Consider the following 27,320-nt stretch of genomic DNA (forward strand, 5'->3'; position numbering starts at 1 on the left):
CCTATCTTCACATTTCAAAACCAATCATGCCTTTCCAACAGTCCCTCAAAGTTTTAACTCATTTCAGCATTAATTCAAAAGTCGACAGTCCAAAGTTTCATCCAAGACAAGGCAAGTCCCTTCTGCCTATGAGCCTGTAAAATCAAAAGCAAGTTAGTTACTTCCAAGATACAATGGGGGTGCAAACATTGGGTAAATACAGCCATTCTAAATGGGAGAAATTGGCCAAAACAAAGGTGCTACAGGCCCAATGTAAGTCTGAAATCCAGCAGGGCAGTCAAATCTTAAAGCTCCAAAATGATCTCCTTTGACTCCATGTCTCACATCTAGGTCATGCTGATGCAAGAGTTGGGTTTCCATGGTCTTGGGCAGCTCCACTCCTGTGGTTTTGCAGGGCCCAGCCTCCCTCCCAGCTGCTTTCATGGGCTGGCATTGAGTATTTGCGGCTTTTCCAGGTGCATGGTGGAAGCTGTCAGTGGATCTACCATTCTGGCATCTGGAGGTGGGTGGCCCTCTTCTCATAGCTCCACTAGGCGGTGCCTCAGTGGGAACTCTGTGTCGGGGCTCTGACCTCACATTTCGCTTCTGCACTGCTCTAGCAGATGTTCTCCATGAGGCCCCCACCCTTACAGCAAACTTCTCTCTGGACATCCAGGCATTTCCATACATCTTAAGATATCCAAGTAGAGGGTCCCAAACCTTGGTTCTTGACTTCTGTGCACTTGCAGGCTCAACATCACATGAAAGCTGCCAAGGCTTGAGGCTTGAATTCTCCAAAGCCACAGACTGAGCTCTATGTTGGCTCCTTTTAGCCACAGCTGAAGTGGCTGGGACACAGGGCACCAAGTCCCTAGGCTGCACACAGCACAGGGACCCTGGGTCTGGCTCATGAAACCACTTTTTCTTCCTAGGCCTCTGGGCCTGTGATGTGAGGGGCTGCTGCAAAGGTCTCTGACATGCCCTGGAGACATTTTCCCCCATTGTCTCAGTGATTAATATTGGTCACCTGGTTACTTATGCTAATTTCTGCAGCTGGCTTGAATTTCTCCTCAAAAAACGGGATTTTGTTTTCTATTGTGTTGTCAGGCTACAAATTTTCTAAACTTTTATACTCTGTTTCCCTTTTAAAACTGAATGCCTTTAACAGCACCCAAGTCACCTCTTGAATGCTTTGCTGCTTAGAAATTTCTTTTTGCCATATACCCTAATCATCTCTCTCAAGTTCAAAGTTCCAAAAATCTCTAAGGCAGTGCTGCCAGTCCCTTTAGCAAAGTGCTGCCAGTCTCTTTGCTAAAACATAGCAAAGTCATCTCTGCTCCAGTCCCCAACAAGTTCCTCATCTCCATCTGGGACCACCTCAACCTGGACCTTATTGTTCATATCACTATCAGCATTTTTGTCAAAGTCATTCAGCAAGTCTCTAGGAAGTCCCAAACTTTCCTACATTTTTCTGTCTTCTCTGAGCCTCCAAACTGTTCCAACCTCTGCCTGTTACCCAGTTCCAAAGTTGCTTTTATATTTTTGGGTATCTTTTTAGCAAGGCTCCACTCTACTGGTACCAATTTACTGTATTAGTCTGTTTTCATGCTGCTGATAAAGACATACCCAAGACTGAGCAATTTACAAAAGAAAGAAATTTATTGGACTTGCAGTTCCACAGGGCTGAGTAGGCCTCGCAATCATGTCAGAAGGCAAGGAGGAGTAAGTCACATCTTACATGGGTGGCAGCAGGCAAAGAGAGAGCTTGTGCAGAGAAACTTCTGTTTTTAAAACCATCAGATCTCATGAGATCCATTCACTATCAGGAGAACAGCACAGGGAAGACCTGCCCTCATGATTCAATCGACTCCCTACTGGGTCCCTCCCACAACACATGGGAATTACAGGAGTTAGAAGATGAGTTTTGGGCTGGGTGTGGTGGCTCACGCCTGTAATCCAAGCACTTTGGAGGCCAAGGTGGGCGGATCACCTGAGGTTGGGAGTTCAAGACCAGCCTGACCAACATGGTGAAACCCCATCTTAAAAAAAAAAGAAAAAAATTAAAAAAAAAAGAAGATGAGTTTTGGTTGGGGACATAGAGCCAAACCATATCAGTATATAAGACTGAACCAGGTGCGGTGGCTCATGCCTGTTATCCCACCACTTTGGGAGGCTGAGGTGGGTGGATCACCTGAGGTCGGGAGTCTGAGATCAGCTTGACCAACATGATGAAACCTTGTCTTTACTAAAAATACAAAACTTAGCTGGGTGTGGTGGCAGACACCTGTAATCTCAGCTACTTGGGAGGCTGGAGCAGGAGAATTGCTTGAACCTGGGAGGCAGAGGTTGCAGTGAGCCAAGATTGTGTCACTGCACTACAGACTGGGTAACAGAGCAAGACTCCATCCCTCTCTCTCTCTCTCTCTCTCTCTCTCTCTCTCTCTCTCTCTCTCTATATATATATATATATATATATATATATATATGACTGATCTGTAGTGTTGTATGATGTATGATCTGTATTTCATTGATTTTTATTGTTGTATGAATATATTTCAATTTATCCATTTTCTTTATAGTTAACATTCAGATTGTTTACAGTGGTTTTTGTTTTGTTTTGTTTTTGAGACAGGGTCTCGTTCTGTTTCCCAGGCTGGTCTTGAACTCCTGGCCTCAAACTCCTGGCCTCAAGCAATACTTCTTCCTTGGCATCCCAGAGTGTTGGGATTACAGGCGTGAGCCACTGTGCCTGGCTTTTTGTGGCTTTTTTATTATTCTTGCTTTGTGGTATAAAGAGATTGCTAAAAATGTCAAAAAGGCCTGCAGATACTTCTTTGGGTAAGAGTGATGAGAAAACGAGGAAGCATTTATGTTTATCTGTAGCACAGAAAGTCAAACTGTTGGAGAAGGTGGACATCAGTATAAGTGTGAAAATCTTACAAAAGAGTATGGAATTGGAATCACTACCATGTATGACTTGAAGAAACAGAAGGAAAAACTGTTGAAGGTTTATGCTGAAAGTGATGAACAGAAGTTAATGAAAAGTAAAAACCAAAACCAAAACAAAAACAACAACCCCACTACATAAAGCTAAAAAAGAAAATCTCAAGTATTGAAAGAGTAAATTCATAAGCATCATAGTGATACACTTGCCATGTAATGGTATGCTGATTACAGGCGTGAGCCACCAGGCCCGGTGCTTGATGAAAACTTATTACAGAATAGATATTTATATGTAATATGTAAAATGCACAGCTAAAATGTTTATCTTATTGCAGTTGGTAGTAAAAACTTTTTTTTAAATTGCATTTTAGCTTTTGGGGTACATGTGAAGAACATGCAAGATTGTTGTTTAGGTACACACATGGCAGTATGATTTGCTGCCTTTCTTCCCATGTTATCTCTCCCCAACTCTCCACCCCCTGCTGTCCCTTTCCTATTCCCCCCCGACAGACCCCAATGTGTGATGCTCCCCTCCCTGTGTCCATGCGTTGTCATTGTTCAATACCTGCCTATGAGTGAGAATATGCGGTGTTTGATTTTCTGTTCTTGTGTCGGTTTGCTAAGATGATGGTTTCTAGGTTCATCCATGTCCCTACAAAGGACACGAACTCATCGTTTTTGATGGCTGCATAATATTCCATGGTCTATATGTGCCACTTTTGAAAGTTACTGTAGGGAAGTGCACTGTCCAGACATGTAACCAGGAGGTACTTGAATACCCCACCTTCCAAGGAAACTAATGTCAGATCCCTCTCCTTTAGCGCCACCGCCAAAAACCGAGCTCACATCGTGGCTTCTAGCGGTGGCAGGGGCCCGCCAGCCCTGCCTGCGGCACCTGGGCAGGCGTCGCACCTCCCGCCTCTGAGCGGGACGGAAGGAAAGCGCGCTCCTCCTACGTCATCGCCGCGCGCCGCTGCCTTCGCCTTCTTCCACTTCGCGGGAGAAGTTGTTGGCGCGAATGGATCCCGAGCCCCGATAACTGATTCCTCAACCGGCCGACCCGCCAGCCAGCGCCTTAATTCTGGGTTTGCGATGGTGAGCCGCTGGGGGAGGCCGTGCGGCTCGGTGTCTGGGGAGGCTTTGCAGGCCTCGTGTGGACGGGGCACTCCTGGTATGCAGGGTGGGGGAGGATGGCGGTGGGTGGCTCCGGAGGCGAGCGAAGGCAGAGAAGGGGCCGCACACCGGGCACTGGACGCACAACTTTCTTAGCACCGCGGGCTCCAGCTCTGGTCGGTAGCCAGCACGCAGGGATTTTGTTGCTACGTGTACTTGCACTTTTTCCCCTCACTCTTGGGGGAAGGGAGTAAGAATGCTGGTTTTGGAACGCATTGGTAAAGTTATTTTCTTGTTCGGCGTTGCCCGGAACCTCAGTTTGAGTACTGCCTGAAGCGTGGATTTCAAGCTTCGGGTTATGAGGGAGAAGAATGTAACAAACTTTTCTTTCTTAGGAATGTGTTGGGTAGGGCCTTAAACTTTTCTCGTTAACAACTCAGCTCGTCTCATCTCCGCTCTTCATTAACGATCACCCGAGCGGTGTTGAGACCACCGAGGGCATGGAGAGAATATTTTATTTTGTTTAGATGAGTTCATAGGAGTCAAAGGGATAACACGGTTTACTAGGAAAAAGAAATACAGAAAATAGATAAAGATGCAAGAGATTTGACAGCTGTCATCCTCTTATCACCTGATGTTAAAAATAATCTTTAAAGAAAACACCCAAACCTCACTGCGTAATTCTGGATAAAACATTCAAACAAATTGAAAGTGAAATAATTATGCAGCGAGCAAAGCAGACATTCATGATGGTATGGCAATGGATATGACTGTATGTTTGAAGTATTTTTAGTTTAAAGAACAATTTAAAATGTTCCACTAAGCCCGAAGATAATCCGATATAATTTTTGTCAATCATTGGTCAACTTGTCACAGTGACAGCATTCTAGGGGGTGAAAATTTTATGCCACATTGGGGAACCTTGCAGTCCTTTGTGTTTTTTCTCAAAAAAGGGCAACAGTAATGATAGTAGCTACCTTGTACCCAGCATCTTCTTCAGGTCAGTATGTGAACTCTTGGTTTTTCATTTCAACCCACATGGATGCAGCTTTACAGATGGTGAAAGCACCTTTTGGAATTTAAATAATGTGTCATACAACAGATACGTGGTTGAACTAGAATTAGAATCTTGGTGTTTCTGACCACCATGTTATACCACCTCCCCATAATGATACATTTTGGAGGTCAAGGCACCATGGTATTTTGGAAGCTTGATGAGATTTGGAGTCTTGAAGATGAAGTGGTGATGTTTTAGTTTAATGGTTTATAGATTATAGTTGTATTACTATATTCGTATAGTCTAGTTTAATAGTTATGTGGTCTTGGGTAAGTAAATAGCTTAAGTTTAATATCTTTAAGCTTCTATTTCCTTATCTATAAAAGAGAGGAAATAATAGCTGTCATCATGATTGTTTTGGGATTAAGCAAGATGTATATGTAAAGCTTCCGTTCTGGTGCATGGCATGTTAGGCAACTACGCAGCTACCAATGAGATTTTCTCAGAAAGGGCTCTATGGAAAGTTACATAGATTTTAAGAGGCATGGTAGAGTCCTCTGATGTCATTTATGGTGAACACAGCTTTTGTGGTCATTCAGGTGCTTTTATTTTGCTTCTTTTCTTTCTTTAGTACCCCTATTCATGGCGCAGACGAAAAACTAGACCTCAGAAAAGAAATAGGTCAAATTGGTCAGTTTTGGTGTTAATGGGAAAAGGTTCTATGAGCTAGATAAGAATTTTGTATTATATAGATATTTAATTTAGCCCTCTAGTCTCTAGTACAACAGTTAGCAAAACCCTAGACGAAAATTGATTTTTTTTTTTCCATTTTTTATTTTTTTGAGATGGCAACTTGCTCTGTCGCCAGGCTGGAGTGCAGTGGCGCGATCTCAGCTCACTGCAACTTCCCTTTTCTGGATTCAAGTGATTCTCCTGCCTCAGCTTCCCCAGCTGGGACTACTGGCGCACACCACCACATTCGGCTAATTGTTTTGCATTTTTAGTAGAGACAGGGTTTCACAGTGTTGGCCAGGATGGTCTCGATATCCTGACCTCATGATCCACCCTCCTTGGCCTCCCAAAGTGTTGGGATTACAGGCGTGAACCACTGCACCCGGGGACTAAAATTGATTCAACAAATGTTTATTGAACACCTGTGCAAAGTCGTTTTTTTTTCTTTCCCTCAAACTGTGTCATTGGGTATGAAGGAGAGTTCTCAATCTTTGTTTCGGTCCACAGTTCCCTTTGATAAATATAGTGAATGGTATGCAAATTTCTGCCCAGAGAAATGCATATAGGCACATATACACCATATTAAGGCATTGACCTGTCTTTTTTTTAAAGACAAAATCTTCAAAAAAGATTTTGCCCAGGCTGCCTCTGTTGCCCAGGCTGGAGTGCAGTGGTGTGATGATAGCTCACTGGTGCCTCTTAATTCCTGGATATGGCGATCCTTCTACCCTGGCCTCCCAAAGCATTGGGATTACAGGTGTGAGCCGCTGTGCCTGGCCTATTCACTTTTCTTCTAATTCTTTTTTTTTTTTTTTGGGATCGAGTTTTGCTGGGTAGCCGAGGCTGGAGTACAGTGGTGACGATGGTGCAGTTTTGGCTCATTGCAACCTCCGCCTCCCAGGTTCAAGTGATTTTCATGCCTCAGCCTCTCCAGTAGCTGGGATTACAGGTATACGCCACCATACCCAGCTTTTTTTTTTTTTTTTTTTTTTAAGTAGAGATGAAGTTTCACCACATTGGCCAGGCTGGTCTTGAACCCCTGGCTTCAAGCTGATCCACCTGCCTTGGCCTCCTAAAGTGCTGGGATTTCAGGCGTGAGCCACTGTGCCTGGCCTATTCACTTATCTTCTGAAGCCCATCCATAGATGGCTCTTGCTCTGGGAGCTGCATTAAAAAAAAATTCCAATGAAAAGTTATCAGTAAAGAAATACCAGCTACTCAGGAGGCTGAGGCAGGAGAATTGCCTGAACCCAGGAGGTGGAGGTTGCGGTGAGCCGAGATCTCACCATTGCACCCCAGCCTGTATAACAAGACTGAAACTCCGTCTCAAAAAAAAAAAAAGAAATAAAGTGTGTGTATCCACACAGTGGAATACTATGCAACCTTTAGAAAAATGAGAAAACTTTATACTCTGATATAAAACGATTGTCAAAATATAAAATCTCTCTGGAAAGATAAAGAAGGAACCAACTGGTAACATTTTTTGTCTCCAGAGATGGGAAGTATGAGTCTGAGAGGCAGGTTAAGAGGGAGACTTTTTACCCTTTTGTAATTTGAACCATGTGGATATATTATCTACTAAAGGAATAGAAAGAAAATTAAAAATAAAATAAAAAAGAAGCCATAAAGACTGTTTGAATTGCACTGAGATTTAATTGTACAAAATGTGAATAACACCTGAGAGATGCCATTTTTAAGAAGTCAGCATATATAATTAATTGGTTGGTTTAATTATTGAAAATATGCATAGGATTGAATTAAACACATATGAGACTTAAGGAACAGCCTTTTGAAGAGCAGCGAGGTCAGTTTAAATACATTGTGGTCTGAACTGTTTTATTGCTCCTCTTTTAAGGCACCTTTCACATCCTGGTTTTCTATGTGGAATGGTTTCCCTGGAGCAGTGCTTGACTGACTTTTGCCATGCATAGGTACCTGAACTTGGCCTAATAGGCCCCCTACCTCCCTCTGATTTTCTCTCTCTGTCTTTGGAGTGCGTTAGGTTGGTTCTGTTTCTCTTTCAGGGCTTTTGTTGCGATTTTCTCTTTGAAATACTCTTCCTCCACGTCCTTGCATGTCTCCTTTATTTTTTCATCATTTAAGTTTCTCTTGCCTAATGCAAGGTCATGAAGATTTATGCTTAAGAGTTTTGTAGTTTTAGCTCTTAAAACTAAAGTAGTTTTAGTAGTAGTGTGTAGTTTTTGTATTATTGCCATCTTAACAATATTAAATCTTTCAGTCCATGAATGTGGGATACCTTCATTTGTTTAGGTCTTTAGTTTGTTTAAACAGTATTTTGTAGTTTTTCACAGTATGGGTTTTATACTTCATTTAGGACTTTTATCCATTTTTGAGTTTTTATATAGGGTGTGAAGTATAAAGGTCCAATTTTCTTTCATATGTGGACATCTAGTTGTTCCAGCACCATTTTTTGGAGAAGAAAAAATTCAGTTTTCCTCATTCAATTATCTTGATACCTTTGTCAAAAATCAGTTGACTATAGATGTGAGGGTGGTTTTCTAAACTCCCAGTTCTATTCCATTAATCTACATATCTGTCTTAATGCCAGCAACATGCTGTGGTACTGTGGCTTTGTAATATATATATTTTTTGAGATGGAATCTTGCTTGGTCCCCCATGTTGGAGTGCATTGGTGTGACTGTGGCTCACTGCAACCTCTGCCTCCTGGGTTCAAGCAGTTCTCTGCTTCAGCCTCCCAAGTAGCTGGGGTTACAGGCGCCCACCACCACCCCTGGCTAATTTTTATATTTTCGATAGAGATGGGGTTTCACTATCTTGGCCAGCCTGGTCTTGAACTCAGGACCTTGTGATCCACCCGCCTCGGCCTCCCAAAGTGCTGGGATTACAGGCATGAGCCACTGTGCCCGGTCAGAAATACAGTTTATTTTTGTATATTGATCTTGTATCCTTGCTGAACTCATTATTTTTTATTTTTATTTTTGAGACAGAGTCTTGCACTTTTGTCCAGGCTGGAGTGCAGTGGTATGATATTGGCTCACTGCAACCTCCACCTCCCGGGTTCAGGCAATTATGCTGCCTGAGCTTCCCGAGTTGCTGAGATTACAGGTGCTTTCCACCACGCCTGGCTAATTTTTTGTATTTTTAGTAGAGACAGGGTTTCCCCATGTTGGTCAGGCTGGTCTCAAACTCCTGACCTCATGATCTGCCTGCCTTGGCCTCCCAAAGTGCTGGGATTAACAGGTTTGAGCCATGGAGCCCATCTGTTGATCATTATTAATACTGAGTCTTTTAGTGGATTTCATACATTTTTCTGTAAGATTGTTTCATCTGTAAACAGGTGCATTTACTTCTTGTTCAATGTAGGTGTCTTTTGTTTCATTTTATTGCCTAATTCCTTTGCCAGAAACTCTACAACATTTGAGTGCAAATTGTAAGAGCAGACATACTGTCTTTTTCCTGATTTTAGGGGGAAAGCCCTCCAACCACTTTTTGCTTCCAAAGTATAAGGTCTTAATATAATTTTAAATACTTTATTTATTTATTTATTGAAACAGAGTCCCTCTGTAGCCTAGGCTGGAGTGCAGTGACACGAACACAGCTCACTGCAACCTGTACCTCCCAGGTTGAAGCGATTCTTGTGCCTCAGCCTCCCAAGTAGCTGTGATTACAGGCATGTGCCACCAATCCTGACTAATTTTTCTGTTTTTAGTAGAGATGGCATTTCATCCTATCAGCCAGACTGGTCTCACGCTCCTGGCCCCAGGTGATCTGCCTGCCTCAGTCTCCTAAAGTGCTGAGATTACAGGCGTGACCCACTGCACCTGACTTAAGTACTTTAAAATTATTTCATGATTTTTTTTTCTGTGCGGCCACCAGTTAAACCATTGTGTATTTTATTCACATATATGATTTTGCATTTTAATGGTTTTCAGGATAAAAGATTTTTATACTTGGATAGATTTTTGTGAAGTATGTTGATGATAATCAGTTTCTACTCATGGATTTGATGGACTGTTTTAAAATATTTACCAGAAATACTTGTATTTCTTTATTACCGTCAAAATAGAGAAGTAAAACCAAAATACAGTATTTTGGCAACCGCTCTGCGGCGTACTGCTCTACTTATTTTGCATAAAACCATGTACTCTTCAAAGATAAATGAGCATAGTGACATAATTTGCTTTCTCTCCTCTGTTTTTTGAGATACAATCTCAGCTCACTGCAACCTCCGCCTCACCGTTCAAGCAATTCACCTGCCTTAGCCTCCCAAGTAGCTGGGACTACAGGTGCCCGCCACAACTCCTGGCTTATTTTTTGTTCAAAAGAGACGGAGTCTCACTCTGTTGCCCAGCTGGAGTGGAGTGATGCGATCTCAGCTCACTGCCAACCTCTGGTGCATGGTTCAAGCGATTCAGCGATTCTCTTGCCTCAGCCTCCCGAATAGCTGGGACTATAGCTGCGTGCCACCACGTCTGGCTAATTTTTTTGTATTTTTAGTAGAGATGGGATTTTGTCCTATCGGCCAGGCTGTTGTGGAACTTCTGACCTCAGGTGATCCGCCTGCGTTGGCCTCCCAAAATGTTGGTATTACAGGTGTGAGCCATTGACCTGGCTGAATTTTCTATTTTTGGTAGTGATGGAGTTTCACCATGTTGGTTAGGCTGGTCTCAAACTCCCAAACTCAAGTGATCCACCCACCTTGGCCTTCCAAAGTGCTGGGATTACAGGTGTGAACCACTGCACCCAGCCAAAAAAAGAGAGAATATCTTTGTGTTGCCTTCTTATTTATTTATTTATTATTTTAAAAAGCAGTTTTTATTTCCATGGGTTTTTGGGGAACAGGTGGTATTTGGGCACATGAATAAGTTCGTTAGTGGTGATTTGTAAGATTTTGGTGCATCCATCACCCGAGCAGTATACACTGAATCTAGTTTGTACTCTTTTATCCCTCACTTTCTTCCCACCATTTCTTTCTGAGTCCCCAGAGTCCACTGTATAATTCTTATGTCTTTGGTTTTCCATTCCTGAGTTACTTCACATAGAATAATAGTCTCCAGTCCCATCTGGATTCCTGCCAATACCATTACATTAATTCATTCTTTTTTTATGGCTGAGTAGTATTCCATTGTGTGTGTGTGTATGTGTGTGTGTGTGTGTGTATACACACACCACAGTTTTTTTTATCTACTCATTGATTGATGGGCTAAATGAGTTAATATTTTAAAAGTGTTCAAATCATTGCATGGCACAGAGTGAGGGCTGTAGAAAGCTTTGTTAAGTAAACAAAAGAAATCCTGAATCAGGGCAGAGGCAGTGGGAATAGAGGGGAGAAGACAGCAGTATGTGGGAAACAGTTTAGGTTGGATGATTAGGTGGAGGGTCAGAGTGAGGAGAAAAAGCAGTGGCCATGTTTCTGTTTTGGGTGAATGGTGGTGCTATGCATGGAGATGGGGCATAAGGGGAGAGAAGCAAGTCCCAGCTGAAGATAACTTTAGTTGAGGACATCATTAGTTGGAGGCACCTTTGGGGCATTTGCACAGAGGTGGATCTGGCTGCATTTTGGCTGCATGGCTGTCGAGCTCAGAGCTGGTCTGGAGAAAGAGACACAAGATTTAGGAGATACCAGTATGTACATAAGTGGTACTGGGGTTAAGTAGGTGTGAGTTTGCACAGTGTGAGTGTGTTTTTCCAGAGTTTTGACTAGGCTTTAGGGGAAAACCCCTAAAATTGAATACAAAGTTTTGTGCATATGTTTGTTTTTTTACATTTCTGTGGAAAATATACATAGCTTTCATCCACAAAAGCATAAAAACAATTGGCATGATTAGTGGGAGAGCACTTGCTTTGTTTCCTTGGCACCCATTTTGGCTTATTTGAATAAATGAACACTTTGTTGCAGGTATTGACAACTTCCTTCACTAGCATATAAGCTCTGTAAGAGTGGAGGTCACAATGATAGGGAACTGCTGTATAGCGTGTGGCACATGGTACATTTTCCATAAATATTAGAGGAATGAAAAATTACAAGCAAACTTTGTATTTCCACTAAAAATATAAACTAGAAGGTAAAACTTCCTGGTACAAAAATGTCTCTAGCACTGTTGCGTGACTTTAAGCTGTTGAAACACTTAGCAGCAATGAATAACAACCTAGAGAAATACAGTATTTCTTACGTTGTAGGTCTATTTTCAGTTTGGACTTAATTTTTTTTTTTTGAGTTGCAGTTTCGTTCTTTTTGCTCAGGCTGGAGTGCAGTGGTGCGATCTCGGCTCACTGCATCCTCCACCTTCCAGGTTCAAGTGATTCTCCTGTCAGCCTCCCGAGTAGCTGGGATTATAGGCATGTACCACCATGCCCAGCTAATTTTGTATTTTTAGTAGAGACAGGGTTTCTCCATATTGGTCAGGCTGGTCTCGAACTCCTGACCTCAGCCAATCTGCCCGCCTTGGCCTCCCAAAATGCTGGAATTACAGGAGTGAGCCACCGTGCCTGGCCCAGTTTGGACTTAATTTCTATGTTCGTTTAAGTAGTTTAAATTTGATTTTTTGGCCCAGAAATCAGTTGTAAAAGTTAGCTTCTGGATCAATAAAAACCATCATCAGAGTACATTAGCCCTGGTGAAAATGTCAACATTCTGAAATTAACCATTAGATCAGGCATAAATAGTCTCAAATGCTTTAGTTATACCAGTTAGGCAGGAATGAAAGGAGAACTTCTTTTTTAAAACCTGAAGTAGATTTCCACTTGCTACTTAACTTGCCAGTGTTGGTTTGTATTTTTGGATCAGGTACCTGGAAACTTCTGTGGTAAAGTATTTTACTGAGTGCGTAAAGTGCAATGATAGTAATTATTATGACTTCAGAATCTTATATGTCCTCCTTGGCACAACAGCCGTAGAAATGGGTCTTTTGGCTGTCATGGGAGTGACTTCTCAGGTAGACTTAACAGATCCTGGGTGAGTAGAGGAATTGTTTGTATTCTCTATTTCTGTTCCTTCAGTGTGTTTTATTTCATCTCTTCTTTCTTTTCTATACTGTGTTTTGTTTTCTAAAGACCAATTAAAGAAAGATTAGGCACAGAAACTAGAAGGAAAGCTTCACGAGCACAGAAACCTAGCCTGTTTTGTTTATCCCAAGCATCAAGAACAGTTCTTGGCCCATAAAAGGCTCTCATATTTCTTGAATGGATAAATGAATGGAATGAATGAAAAAAGTTGATGTGGGCTCTTAAAATTCTTCCTAGCTAGAATTTGTTACTGTTCAGAGGTTTTTCAGACTACACTTATATTTCACTCACCAGTGTTTTCTTCAGATAAGTTTTTGAGGCCCATGCTAGACTGTTACATTAGTAACATCAGTTATAAATGCGGAGAATTTCTGATTTCTTAAAAAAAGTTATTTGTTTGGCTTACTTAAAAAAATTTATTTAATTTTGTTGTTTTGTTTGGCTTACATTTTAAAGAAGAGGAAATGTCCTACTGTATCCTGGTTTCTTCTTGGATGTTGTGGGTTCTTGGCCTCCAACTTCTTAAAGAATAAGCAGTGGGGCCACTTCAGCTGCACCGTATGCTCGCAAAGTAAAATTTCGGACCAAAAACAGTGTTGCAGAAAGGTGATTTTATTTAGGTAGAGAAAAGAGAAAGAAAGGAGAAAAAGAGAAAGGCATCCATGAAGAATGTGGAAGGGGATTCCAGAGGGGAAATCCCGGAGGGAGATCCCACCATGTGGGAGGGGATTCCAGAAAGTTGGAAATCTGGCGCAGGCGAGGGAGCACGGACTTTGATCCTGGGAGGAAGCCCCACCTCCAAGACCCTGGGCCAATGAAAGGAGTTCCTTAGAACTTGGGGCTGGAGTGATTGACTTTTAGTTTCTTCCGTGCCTGCGAAATTCAAACATAAACCATTTGAATCTCCTGGATGGAGAGAGATGGGAGGGGGGCATGGCTCTGGGAAATTCTTGCCCTTAAAGCTACGTCCCATCATGGACCTGGAAAGAGAACACATTCCTTCACTACTAAAAGTGAAAATATATTTTTGTTTTTTATAGTCACAATATTGTAATATGATATGAGAGTAACAGAAAGATTAATTATAGAAAATCAAATATGACAGCTCAGAAATAATATATAATCAGCATTAATTTAAGACTTTAAAAGATGTCTTAGGTAAAGTCATAGCACAAAGTTAATCTCTTTTTTTCTTTTTTTTTAAATTAAATTTAATTTTTTTAATTTTTAATTTTTTATTGCGTTTTAGGTTTTGGGGTACATGTGCAGAACATGTAAGATAGTTGCATAGGTACACACATGGCAGTGTGTTTTGCTGCCTTCCGCCCCCTCGCCCACATTTGGCATTTCTCCCCATGCTATCCCTCCCCAGCTCCCCCCACACTGTCTTCCCCTGTTCCCCCCAATAGACCCCAGTGTGTAGTACTCCCTTCCCTGTGTCCATGTGTTCTCATTTTTCATCACTCGCCTATGAGTGAGAATATGCGGTGTTTCATTTTCTGTTCTTGTGTCAGTTTGCTGAGAATGATAGTTTCCAGGTTCATCCATGTCCCTACAAAGGACACAAACTCATTGTTTTTGATTGCTGCATAATATTCCATGGTGTATATGTGCCACATTTTCCCAGACCAGTCTATCATCGATGGGCATTTGGGTTGGTTCCAGGTCTTTGCTATTGTAAACAGTGCTGCAATGAACATTCGTGTGCATGTGTCCTTATAGTAGAACGATTTATAGTCCTTTGGATATATACCCAGTAATGGGATTGCTGGGTCAAATGGAATTTCTATTTCTAAGGCCTTGAGGAATTGCCACACTGTCTTCCACAACGGTTCAACTAATTTACACTCCCACCAACAGTGTAAAAGCGTTCCTATTTCTCCACATCCTCTCCAGCATCTGTTGTCTCCAGATTTTTTAACGATCGCCATTCTAACTGGCGTGAGATGGTATCTCAATGTGATTTTGATTTGCATCTCTCTAATGACCAGTGATGATGAGCATTTTTTCATATGTTTGTTGGCCTCGTGTATGTCTTTTGTAAAGTGTCTGTTCATATCCTTTGCCCATTTTTGAATAGGCTTGTTTGTTTTTTTCCTGTAAATCTGTTTGAGTTCTTTGTAAATTCTGAATATCAGCCCTTTGTCAGATGGGTAAACTGCAAAAATTTTTTCCCATTCTGTTGGTTGCTGATTCACTCTACTCACTGTTTCTTTTGCCGTGCAGAAGCTGTGGAGTTTGATTAGGTCCCATTTGTCTATTTTGGCTTTTGTTGCCGATGCTTTTGGTGTTTTGGTCATGAAGTTCTTGCCTACTCCTATGTCCTGAATGGTTTTGCCTAGATTTTCTTCTAGGGTTTGTATGGTGCCAGGTCTTATGTTTAAGTCTTTAATCCATCTGGAGTTAATTTTAGTGTAAGGTGTCAGGAAGGGGTCCAGTTTCTGCTTTCTGCACATGGCAAGCCAGTTTTCCCAACAGCATTTATTAAACAGGGAGTCCTTTCCCCATTGCTTGTTTTTGTCAGGTTTCTCAAAGATTGTATGGTTGTAGATATGCTGTGTTGCCTCTGATGCCTCTGTTCTGTTCCATTGTTCTATATCTCTGATTTGGTACCAGTACCATGCTGTTTTGATTACTGTAGCCTTGTAGTATAGTTTGAAGTCTGGTAGTGTGATGCCTCCCGCTGTGATCTTTTTGCTTAGGATTGACTTGGCTATTCGGGCTCTCTTTTGGTTCCATATGAAGTTCATGGTGGTTTTTTCCAGTTCTGTGAAGAAAGTCAGTGGTAGCTTGATGGGGATAGCATTGATTCTGTAAATTACTTTGAGCAGTATGGCCATTTTCACGACATTGATTCTTCCTAACCATGAACATGGAATGTTTCTCCATCTGTTTGTGTCCTCTCTTATTTCGTTGAGCAGTGTAGTTTTCCTTGAAGAGGTCCCTTATGTTCCTTGTAAGTTGTATTCCTAGGTATTTTCTTCTTTTTGTAGCAATTGTGAATGGCAGTTTGTCCTTGATTTGGCTCTCTTTAAGTCTGTTATTGGTGTATAGGAATGCTTGTGATTTTTGCACATTGATTTTATATCCTGAGACTTTGCTGAAGTTGCTTATCAGTTTCAGGAGTTTTTGGGCTGAGGCGATGGGGTCTTCTAGATACACTATCATGTTGTCTGCAAATAGAGGCAATTTGGCTTCCTCCTTTCCTATTTGAATACCCTTTATTTCTTTTTCTTGGTGATTGCTCTGGCTAGAACGTCCAGGACTATATTGAATAGAAGTGGTGAGAGAGGGCATCCTTGTCTAGTGCCGAATTTCAAAGGGAATGCTTCCAGTTTTTGCCCATTCAGTATGATATTGGCTGTTGGTTTGTCGTCAATAGCTTTTATTATTTTGAGATACGTTCCATCTATACCGAGTTTATTGAGGGTTTTTAGCATAAAGGGCTGTTGAATTTTGTCAAAGGCCTTCTCTGCATCAATTGAGATAATCATGTGGTTTTTGTTTTTGGTTCTGTTTATGTGGTGAATTACGTTTATAGACTTGCGTATGTTGAACCAGCTTTGCATCCCTGGGATGAATCCTACTTGATCATGATGGATAAGTTTTTTGATGTGCTGTTGCAATCGGCTTGCCAATATTTTATTGAAGATTTTTGCATCTACGTTCATCATGGATATTGGCCTGAAGCTTTCTTTTCTTGTTGGGTCTCTTCCGGGTTTTGGTATCAGGATGATGTTGGTCTCATAAAATGAATTGGGAAGGATTCCCTCTTTTTGGATTATTTGGAATAGTTTCAGAAGGAATGGTATCAGTTCCTCTTTGTGTGTCTAGTAGAATTCAGCTGTGAACCCATCTGGACCTGGACTTTTTTTGTGTGGTAGGCTCTTAATTGCTGCCTCGACTTCAGACCTTGTTATCGGTCTATTCATAGTTTCAGCTTCCTCCTGGTTTAGGCTTGGGAGGACACAGGTGTCCAGGAATTTATCTATTTCTTCCAGGTTTACTAGTTTATGTGCATAGAGTTGTTTGTAATATTCTCTGATGATGGTTTGAATTTCTGTGGAATCTGTGTTGATTTCCCCTTTTTTTTATTGCGTCTGTTTGGTTGTTCTCTCTTTTCTTTTTTATCAGTCTGGCTAGTGGTCTATTTTGTTGATCTTTTCAAAAAACCAGCTCTTGGATTTATTGATTTTTTGAAGGGTTTTTTGTGTCTCTATCTCCTTCAGTTCTGCTCTGATCTTAGTTATTTCTTGTCTTCTGCTAGGTTTTGAGTTTTTTTGATCTTGCTTCTCTGGCGCTTTCAATTTTCACGATAGGGTGTCAATTTTGGATCTCTCCACTCTTCTCATATGGGCACTTATTGCTATATTTTTTCCCCTAGAGACTGCTTTAAATGTGTCCCAGAGATTCTGGTATGTTGTGTCTTCGTTCTCGTCGGTTTCGACGAACTTCTTTATTTCTGCCTTCATTTCATTGTTTATCCAGTCAACATTCAAGAGCCAGTTGTTCAGTTTCCATGAAGCTGTGCGGTTCTGAGTTAGTTTCTGGATTCTGAGTTCTAACTTGATTGCACTATGGTCTGAGAGACTGTTTGTTATGATTTCAGTTGTTTTGCATTTGCTGAGGAGTGCTTTACTTCCAATTATGTGGTCAATTTTAGAGTAGGTGTGATGTGGTGCTGAGAAGAATGTATATTCTGTGGATTTGGGATGGAGAGTTCTGTAAATGTCTATCAGGTTTGCTTGTTCCAGGTCTGAGTTCAAGCCCTGGATATCCTTGTTAATTTTTTGTCTGGTTGATCTGTCTAATATTGACAGTAGAGTGTTAAAGTCTCCCCCTATTATTGTGTGGGAGTGTAAGTCTCTTTGTAAGTCGTTGAGAACTTGCCTCATATATCTGGGTGCTCCCGTATTGGGTCCATATATATTTAGGTTCGTTAGCTCTTCTTGTTGTATCGATCCTTTTACCATTATGTAATGTCCTTCTTTGTCTCTTTTGATCGTTGTTGCTTTAAAGTCTATTTTATCGGAGACGAGAATTGTAACTCCTGCTTTTTTTTGCTCTTCATTTACTTGGTAAATCTTCCTCCATCCCTTTATTTGAGCCTTTGTGTATCCTTGCATGTGAGATGGGTTTCCTGGGTTCAGCACACCGATGGGTTTTGGTTTTTTATCCAATTTGCCAGTCTGTGTCTTTTGATTGGTGCATTTAGCCCATTTACATTTAGGGTTACTATTGTTATGTGTGAATTTGCTATTGCCATTTTGATGCTAGCTGGCTGAGGCAGATTCTTCATTTTGTTGATGCTCTTTAGTATTTGGTATGTTTCCGGAATGGCTGGTACTGGTTGTTTCTTTCTAGGTGTAGTGCCTCTTTCAGGAGCTCTTGTAAAGCAGGCCTGGTGGTGACAAAATCTTTGAGTACTTGCTTGTTCGCAAAGGATTTTATTTTTCCTTCACTTATGAAGCTTAGTTTGGCTGGATATGAAATTCTAGATTGAAAGTTCTTTTCTTTAAGGATGTTGAATATTTGCCCCCACTCTCTTCTGGCTTGTAGGGTTTCTGCCGAGAGATCTGCTGTGCGTCTGATGGGTTTTCCTTTGTGGTAACCTGACCTTTCTCTCTGGCTGCCCTTACCATTTTCTCCTTCATTTCAACCCTGGTGAATCTTACGATTATGTGCCTTGGGGTTGCTCCTCTTTGTGGTGTTCTCTGTATTTCCTGGACTTGGATATTGGCCTGTCTTTCTAGGTTGGGGAAATTTTTCTGGATAATATCCTGAAGAGTATTTTCCAGCTTGGATTCATTGTTTTCGTCACATTCTGGTACACCTATCAAACGTAGATTAGGTCTCTTCACATAGTCCCACATTTCTTGGAGACTTTGTTCATTTCTTTTTGCGCTTTTTTCTCTAATCTTGGCTTCTTGTTTTATTTCATTGAGTTGGTCTTCGACTTCTGATATGCTTTCTTCTGCTTGGTCAATTCGGCCGTTGAAACGTGTGCATGCTTTGCAAAGTTCTCGTGTTGTGTTTTTCAGCTCCTTCAATTCATTCATATTCCTCTCTAAGTTGTCCATTCTTGTTATCATTTCCTCAAATCTTTTTTCAAGGTTCTTAGTTTCTTTGCATTGATTTAGAACATGTTCTTTTAGCTCACAGAAGTTTCTCATTACCCACCTTCTGAAGTCTGATTCTGTCATTTCATCACACTCATTCTCCATCCAGCTTTTTTCCCTTGCTGGTGAGGAGTTTTGGTCCTTTGTAGGAGACGAGGTGTTCTGGTTTCGGGTGTTTTCCTCTTTTTTGTGCTGGTTTTTTCCCCATCTTTGTGGATTCATCCACCTGTCATCTGAGTAGTTGCTGATTTTTTGATTGGGTCTCTGAGTGGGTGCCCAGATTGTTGATGATGAAGTATTTCTGTTTCTTAGTTTTCCTTCTAACAGTCTAGCCCCTCTGCTGTAAGACTGCTGAGGTCCACTCCAGGCCCTGCTTGTCTGGGGTACACTTGTAGCAGCTGCGGAACAGTGAGGAATGCTACCAGTTTTTTCTTATGCTATCTTTTTCCCAGCATGATGCCCACCAGATGTCAGTCTGATTAGTCCTTTTTGAGGTGACTCTTTGGGTATATGGGGGTCAGGGAGCTGCTTGAGGAGGTGGTCTGTACTTTATAGGAGCTCAAGTGCTGAGCTGTGAGCTCCGTTGTTCATTCAGGGCTGCTAGGCAAGTATGTGTAAGTCTGCTGCAGCAGAACTTGTAAAACCCCTTTTTTTCCCTCAGATGCTCTGTCTAAGGGAGTTAGGGCTTTATTTATGAGTATCTCTTGCACCTTCCTGACCAGCTGGGAGGCAGTTTAGTCACTATTTGCCTGCCGAGGCTCAGCCCTGCTGCCGTGGGGTCCGCCTTGTTGGCAGAGTCTCTCTGTTATGGCGGGTTGCCTTGGCAATGGCAGGGTGCGTCAGCAATGGGAGAGTACCTCAGTAGGGGCGGAAGGTCTTGGTGGATGCCCCTCCTCCACCGAGCTGCACTGTCCTGGGTTCAGCTGTGCCTGCCGTCAAACTCTCAACCTTGAGCGTTTCGAATTGCAGTTTTGTTTGTCCCTGTCGGGGTGTGATCCATCGAGCCTGATCACCTGGCTCCCTGCCTCAGAGCCCTTTTGTTTTTTGTTTTTAAGTTGAACGGTTGACTCTCTCCCAGGTTTTTCAGTCGCCTGCTGAAAGGGCACCGGGATCTGTGTGATTTCCCATGCAGTGACCCACTGTGCCGGCTCACAGTTGGCTTCCCGGGAATCTCCTGACCTGGCTCACTGTCCAAGTCCCGTTTAATCAGATGAATATGCTAATCTGCCCTCCCAAATCTCAAATTGCCGGTTTAACAGGGCACCCAGACCAGTGTGTTTTGTGCACTGTGCCGCTGTGCTGTGGCGGAGGCCGAAACGGCTGCGTCAGCCGAGACAGCTGTGCTGGCGTCTCGTGTCTCTCCTACACCTGGGAATTTCCCTGTTCTGTGGGCAACAAAGATCTGTCTGGAAATGTGGCGTGAACTCACCCTCTGCGTCTTCACTGAGAGCTGCAATCCTGAGTTGCTTCTATAGCGTCATCTTCCCTAGCTCCCCACAAAGTTAATCTAAAAGATTTTTTTAATACATAATCTTTATTTTTAATTATTGTTTTAATAATATATAATCTTTAAAAACAAATATACCATTAATTTTATTTTCCATAATCAAGAAGCTTTCTTTTTGAGTGCAGTTGTGAAGGACAGGGGCCTGAGGAATAACCATTCATGTGTTCAATTAATTATTATTTTTTTTGAGATGGAGTTTTGCTCTTTTTCCCCAGGATGGAGTGCCCCACTTCAACCTCTGCCTCCTAAGTTCAAGGTTCAAGCGATTCTCCTGCCTCAGCCTCCCTAGTAGCTAGGATTACAGACATGTGCCACCACACCTGGCTAATTTTGTATTTTTAGTAGAGACAGGGTTTCACCATTTTGGCCAGGGACGTCTCGAACTACTGACCTCAGGTGATCCACCGCAGCCTCTCAAAGTGCTGAGATTACAAGTGTGAGCCACTGTGCCTTACCATTCAATGAATATTCATTAAGCATCTGCTTATCTGGGGTGCTATCCCCGTACGTGAGATACAGTGGTGGGTAAGCTGGAGTGCAGTGGCATGATCTTGGCTCACTGCAACCTCCACCTCCCAGGTTCAAGCACTTCTGCCTCAGCCTCCCGAGTAGCTGGGATTACAGGGAAGCACCACCACGCCTGGCTAATTTTTTTTTATTTTTAGTAGATACAGGGTTTTACCATGTCGGCCAGGCTGATCTCGAATTCCTGACCTCAAACGATCTGCTGGAATCACAGGCATGAGCCACCACACCTGGCCTCTTCTAGCTATTTTTGAAGTGTACAATATATTATGGTTAACTGTAGTCACTCTACTATATAACAGAACACCAGAACTTATTCCTCTTATCTAAGTATAACTTGGTACCTGTTGACCAACCTCTCTCCCTCCTCCTCCTTCTTTCTTCTTCGCCTTCCCCTGCTAGCCTTTGGTGACAAATATTGTACTCTCTACCTATAAGATTAACTATTTACTATTCCACATGAGTGAGATGACGCAGTATTATTTGTCTTTCTGTGCCTAGCTTATTTCACTTAAAATAATGTCCTCCAGGTTTATTCATGTTTCCCTATATCACAGGATTTTATTATTTTTTTGGCTGAATGTATTCCATTGGGTGCATATATTATATTTTCTCTATCCATTTGTTTGTTGTTGGTGGACACTTAAGTTGATTCCAAATCTTCGCTATTGTGAATAGTGCTATAATAAAATTACATTAGAGTGCAGATATGTCTTTGGCATGCTGACTTCATTTCCTTTGGATAAATAAGTTTTAGCGGGATTGCTGGATCTCCCAGTCATTTTAAGACTCAGTTCAGGTGTTGCTTCTTTTGAGATGTGGTCCCTGAGGTCCTCTATTAATAGGTGCTTCCTATACTCTCATAGCCTAATATTTAATGCTGTATACTAATTTGTCTCCCATGTAGCTTCATAAGGACATTTATCCTCATGAAGGAATGCTCATTTGTGTCCCAAGTCCCTGGCACAGTGCCTGCCTGTGAGCATACAAGAATGAAATATATCAGGAATAATGACAAGGGAAAGGCCACTTTGCTAGTTGAAGGGAATTTGTGGGGAATGGCTGCTTTGCAGCAGTCATGGTTAAGTGGAAAAGTATGATAGAGATTTGGAGTTGAAGGAGTAGGTTCCATTGTGGAGGCTTTTGATGTGCCACTTCTTTATTTATTATTTTATTTTATTTTTTTTTCTTTTGAGACAGTGTCTCACCCAGGATGGAGTACAGTGGCGTGATCTTGGCTCACTACAACCTCCACCATTTGGGTTCAAGTGATCTTTCTGCCTAAGCCTACTAAGTAGCTGGGACTACGGGTGTGCATCACCACATTCGACTAATTTTTTTGTATTCTAAGTAGAGATGGGGTTTCACCATGTTTGTCAGATTGGTTCTGAACACCTGCCCTCAAGTGATCTGCCCACCTCAGCCTCCCTAAGTGCTGGGATTACAGGTGTGAACCACTGTGCTCGAGCTGGTGTGCCACTTCTAATCCTCACAGGGGTCATGTGAGGCAAGTGGTCTCGCGAGTAAACTAAGGGACAGAGAAATGAAGTGACTCATTTCTAGTGTCCCTTAATAAGTGGCAAACTGACAAAAAGCCCATGTTTGTCATACTCAACCATTCTACTTACTCATCTATAAAACAGGGTGTGTTATTCTAATTTTGTTTGCCCTATTTACATCTTTACCTCATAGGATCAACAAAAGACATAAGTCTATGTCCACTAGCCAGTGGTAAAAGTAAGTAAAGCATGGAAAACATATTAGTTGCTTCTACTAAAACTTGTTTTAACTTTTATGTGATCTTTGCCTAAATATTTTGCTTTGCTTGAACCAACCTGTTTGTTCAATTAATAATCACTAAAGAAGTAAGAAGAGTTAATTACTACTCTTTTACTCTTTTGATTCTGCCTCCTCCCAAATATCTTTCTTTTCCTTTTAGACACAGTCTCGCTCTGTTGATGAGGTTGGAGTGCAGTGGTGCAATTGGCTCACTGTAACCCCCGCGACCTGGGTTCAAGTGATTCTCCTGCCTCAGCCTCCCAAGTAGCTGGGATTACAGGCTTGTGCCACCATGCCCAGCTAATTTTTGTATTGTTAGTAGAGATGGGGTTTCACTATGTTGGCCAGGATGGTCTGGGTCTCCTGACCTCGTGATCTACCTGCCTGGGCCTCCCAAAGTGTTAGAGATTACAGGCGTGAGCCATTGCCAGTGGCCCCCTGTTTTAAATATTTTTAAGTTTTTTTCTTTTTGAGATAGACTCACTATGTTGTCCAGGCTGAACTTGAACTTCTGGGTTCAAGTTCAGCCTGAGGCTCATCTTAGCCTCTCTAGCAGCTGGGACTATAGGTGAGCACTACACAGTGCCCAGCTCTTTTGCTTGTATTTTAACTTTGTTTCTGGCACTTTTAGTTTTTTTGTAGTAAAATCTACCTTTCTTTAGGGATGGTTTCTGGCCTTGATGTTCTGCTTTGAGGGCCCTCTCCTTGCCAAGATTGAAAAACCAGTTAAAATATTTGTTCCTGTTTCCACTCATATGCTCAACAAGAATTATTCTGTGCCGGCAAGGGAAGTATTTAGATCTATTTTTGAGGAGTTAGACTTGTTTTTCTGCATTTCATGAAATCTTTGAAGGCCTGGAGCACTGGACAGAGAATGTTAATTGGAGAGTCAGGTGAAGTCATGCACTATAAATTAAGGACAAATTGCTGACCTTTGTACTGGAGATAGTTGTAATAAAGTATGAGTAGAATGGCTTCCATTCTAAGGAAAATTATATCCTAAAAGCTTTGAATTTTAGTGTATACTGAGTTAGATTAGGATGCTGTAATTTCCTTAACTCTTGTGTTGCCATCAGAGTATGGGTGAGTTTGGGGGGAGGGTAAATAAAGGAAAGAAAGGAGGATGTGAGTGGAAATAATTACTTAGGGAGGAAATGGTGTAACAGTGCTAAGGAGTGGCAGTGCAGATTTTTATGCAGGCAGAAACCACGTAGCTCAATGTTACCAGTAGCTCTGTTCCCTGAATTACTTTTTTTCTTTTTCTTTTCAGTCTTAAGCATTTTTGGTCCTAAACAGATTGAAAACCACCACTTGCTTTAACCAGATTCTTAATTTACAGTTTGGTTATTTCCCTAGCACACATGCACTATCACTCTGTCTTTCTCTCTGTGTGTGTTTAAGCAATCAGTACTTTAAATTTTTTATTTTTAAACATTTTCAACTATGAGCTGTCTTAGAACAGTCACTGTCGTTTGAATGAAGAATCACTGTGTAATTTCAAAAGTGAAACTGATGTGGAACTCATTTGCTCTAGAAGCAATAAAGTAGTTGTCAGCCTTAGACTTGTTTCTCTGTAGTCTATAGAAGAAAGACTGTGGTTTTCTTATTGTTCTCCTCTTTAGCATCTGACACAGATGTCTCAGTTTCATAGCTGAGATATCCATTCTGTAAGCAGTATCTTTTAAACTTAGACTTCGTTAGGATGGATTTGCAACTAGATTTACAAAAGAGGATATAAAGTCAGAGAAGTCTTTTTATCTTATTTATTTAGTGACAGAGTGCTTGTTCGGTCGCTCAGGCTGGAGTGCAGTGGTGCAATCTCGGCGCACGGCAACTTCTGCCTCCTGGGTTCAAGTGGTTCTCATGCCTCAGTCTTCTGAGTAGCTGGATTATATAGGCATGTGCCACCATGCATGGCTAATTTTTATATTTTTAGTAGAAATGGGGTTTCACCATGTTGACCAGGCTGGTCTTGAACTTCTGGCCTCAAGTGATCCTCTCACATTGGCCTCCCAAAGTGCTGCGTTTACAGGCATGAGCCACTTGGCCTGACCTTTTTAAAAAGATTTATTTAACATGCCATGTACCTCAATTATCTGCTTTGTTTATTGGCTTAGCCACAAAGTTGTGTGTGTGTGTGTGTGTATGTGTGCGCGCGCGCGTGCGTGACACTTGTTTGGGATTTTTGACGTTGTAAGAGTATGACAATTATTGTCAGGATCTAGGAAATAATTGCTAACTTTTCTTATACTTTACAAAGTACTTTTATAGGTATTTCTCTCATGCAGTAAAGAGAGGGAGGTTGTAGGATAAAAAGAAATAAAAACTGGTGATTACAACCATCAAGGATAGGAAGAGGGAAAATGATACAGCTGGTTCTTAAACCCAGTTCTTTGGAATTCAGCTCCTACTTCTCATTTTTTCTTCCTTATACCCTTCTATATTGCATGTCATATTATTGACAAACAGAGTGTTTCAGTAATATGACGGGACGATAGTTCAGAAATGAGGTGAGGGGAAGCGTTTTACTGAGCCAGAATTGTGATAGATACATAATTAATCTACATAAAGGGTCAATATTAGTCCCACTTTACTGAGGAGAAAATAGATAAAGTAGCTTGCCCAAGATATCACAGGTAAAAAGCACTAGAGCACAGATTTGAGTTAAGGCTTCTGATTCTAAGGTCTGTTCGATACCACAGTTTCTTAAACTAAATTTTAGAGAGGTAGGGAAGAATATATATGCAAAGGTTAGGAAAAGTGAGTGATTTTAATTGTAAATTACAATGTAAATGTTTCAGTATGATTAATTTGAATTCTGTGGTTTAACATGAGATAGAGTAATTAAAGAGCATATTGTAATAAGCATCAAAGGTTTTTTCCTTCGGAATGTAGAAAAATCATACAAAGGAAAACAATTTGAAGGTTTTTAGTTGCCAGCTATGATTTGGGTTGTGAGAGTTATTCTTCTCTCAGACTGGAGTATATGTCCCACAGACAAAGATCGTATTATCCAGCTTTGTCTTCTCTCCGGCTGTGCCTGGGATGATGGGATGTGAATGTGGATGTGCATACGTGATCAATAATAAGTAACTGCTACTTGCCTCTCTAATAACTGTGCTGTCATTAGCAAAAAAATATCACTTGCTTATTTTGGCCTGATTCTGAGAATTTATATTACTTTTCATTTGACAAATTATTCTTTTGTTGTTGTTGTTGTTGAGAAGAAGTCTTGCTCTGTCACCCAGGCTGGAGTGCAGCGGTGCGACCTCGGCTCACTGCAGCCTCTAACTCGTGGGTTCAAGTGATTATCCTGCCTCAGCTCTGGAGTAGCTGGGATTACAGGCACCTGCCACCATGTCTGGCTAATTTTTTGTATTTTTAGTAGACATGGGGTTTCACTATGTTGGCCAGGCTGGTCTTAACTCCTGACCTCAAGTGATCTACCCACCTCGGCCTCCCAGAGTGCAGTGATTATAGGCATGAGCAACAGTGCCTGGCCAACAAAGTATTCTTAACTCAGGTAAAGTTATCAGTTAACTTTTGCACATGAAAAGAAAGCTGCTGTATTCATAGAACTATGATGATATGGAGAAGTTACTCAGGGTAAGCCAGTGTGTGTGTAAAAATTACAATTGAAATTATAATTTTATGCAGCTAATGTTTATTCATGAATCTCCTGTTTTTGCTTTTAGGACATTCGGAAATTCTTTGGAGTAATACCAAGTGGAAAGAAACTTGTAAGTGAAACAGTAAAGAAAAGTGAGAAAACAAAGTCTGATGAAGAACCTTTAAAAGCAAAGAAAGGAATAAAGGAAATCAAGGTTAGTTTTCCGGGTACAATTTTGCATTGTATGAAATGTAAAATAAACTCAGTTCTTAATACTTTATATCTTGGGAAGCTTGAGTAAATGTAGCTTTCAACTCATTTAGCAGAGGAAGAGGAGGAGTAATGAGGCTGTTCTTTCTTTCTCTCTCTCCCTCCCTCTCTCCATCTGTCCCTCCCTCCCTTCTCTCTCTTTTTTTAAAATTTTTGGTTTTTAGTAGTTTGACTGTGGCGTACCTGAGTGTGATTTTTCTTGTGTGTATCGTGTTTTGGGTTTCTGAGCTTCCTTAATCTGTAAATTTATATCTTTTATCAAAATTGGGAACTTTTTGCTATAATTTCTTCAAATATTTTTTCTGCCTCATTTTTCTCTTTCTTGAATTACAATTACATAAACGTTAGAGTTTTGATATTATCAGTCTTTTTTTCAGATTGAGTGCTTTTTCTTTTTCTGTCTTTAAGTTCATTGATTCTTCTTTTATCGCCAACTTGCTGTTAAGGCTATCTAGTGAATTGTTATTTTAAATATTGCATTTTTCAATTCTAGAATTTTCATTTTCTTTTTCATAGCTTTAGTTTTTCTCTTTTTTTCCTTGATCGTAGTTATAGTAGCTGCTTTAAAATTCCTGTCTGCTAATTCTGACATCTGGGTTATATCAAGATTGGTCTTTATTAAGTGCCTTTTGTCTTGATTCTTTAGATCATGTGTTAGTTCAGGCCATCATAACAAAATACTATAGAATTGATGGTGCTGGCTGATTACGTGTCTGATAAGGGCTTTTTTCCTAGTTTGTACATGGCCGCCTTCTTACT

General features: G+C 41.2%; 1 protein-coding gene across 2 annotated transcripts in view; it reads left to right on the top strand.

Annotated features, from left to right (window-relative positions):
- The first annotated feature begins 3,897 nt into the window (after window positions 1–3,897).
- Window positions 3,898–27,320, top strand: part of RFC1 (replication factor C subunit 1) — a 91,875-nt gene continuing 68,452 nt past the window's right edge. Inside the window, exons 1-2 of one of the 2 annotated variants that reach the window (XM_035293880.3) lie at window positions 3,898–4,017; window positions 26,377–26,505. In XM_035293880.3, the coding sequence (XP_035149771.2) occupies window positions 4,015–4,017; window positions 26,377–26,505 (132 nt within the window). In that variant the 5' untranslated portion in view covers window positions 3,898–4,014. Of the gene's footprint in view, window positions 4,018–4,058; window positions 4,212–26,376; window positions 26,506–27,320 lie in introns of those variants that run through there. The other variant, XM_078367378.1, reaches the window with a different exon arrangement.

Source organism: Callithrix jacchus, chromosome 3 (assembly GCF_049354715.1).
Source record: "Callithrix jacchus isolate 240 chromosome 3, calJac240_pri, whole genome shotgun sequence".
In the NCBI taxonomy this organism is placed as follows: domain Eukaryota; kingdom Metazoa; phylum Chordata; class Mammalia; order Primates; family Cebidae; genus Callithrix; species Callithrix jacchus.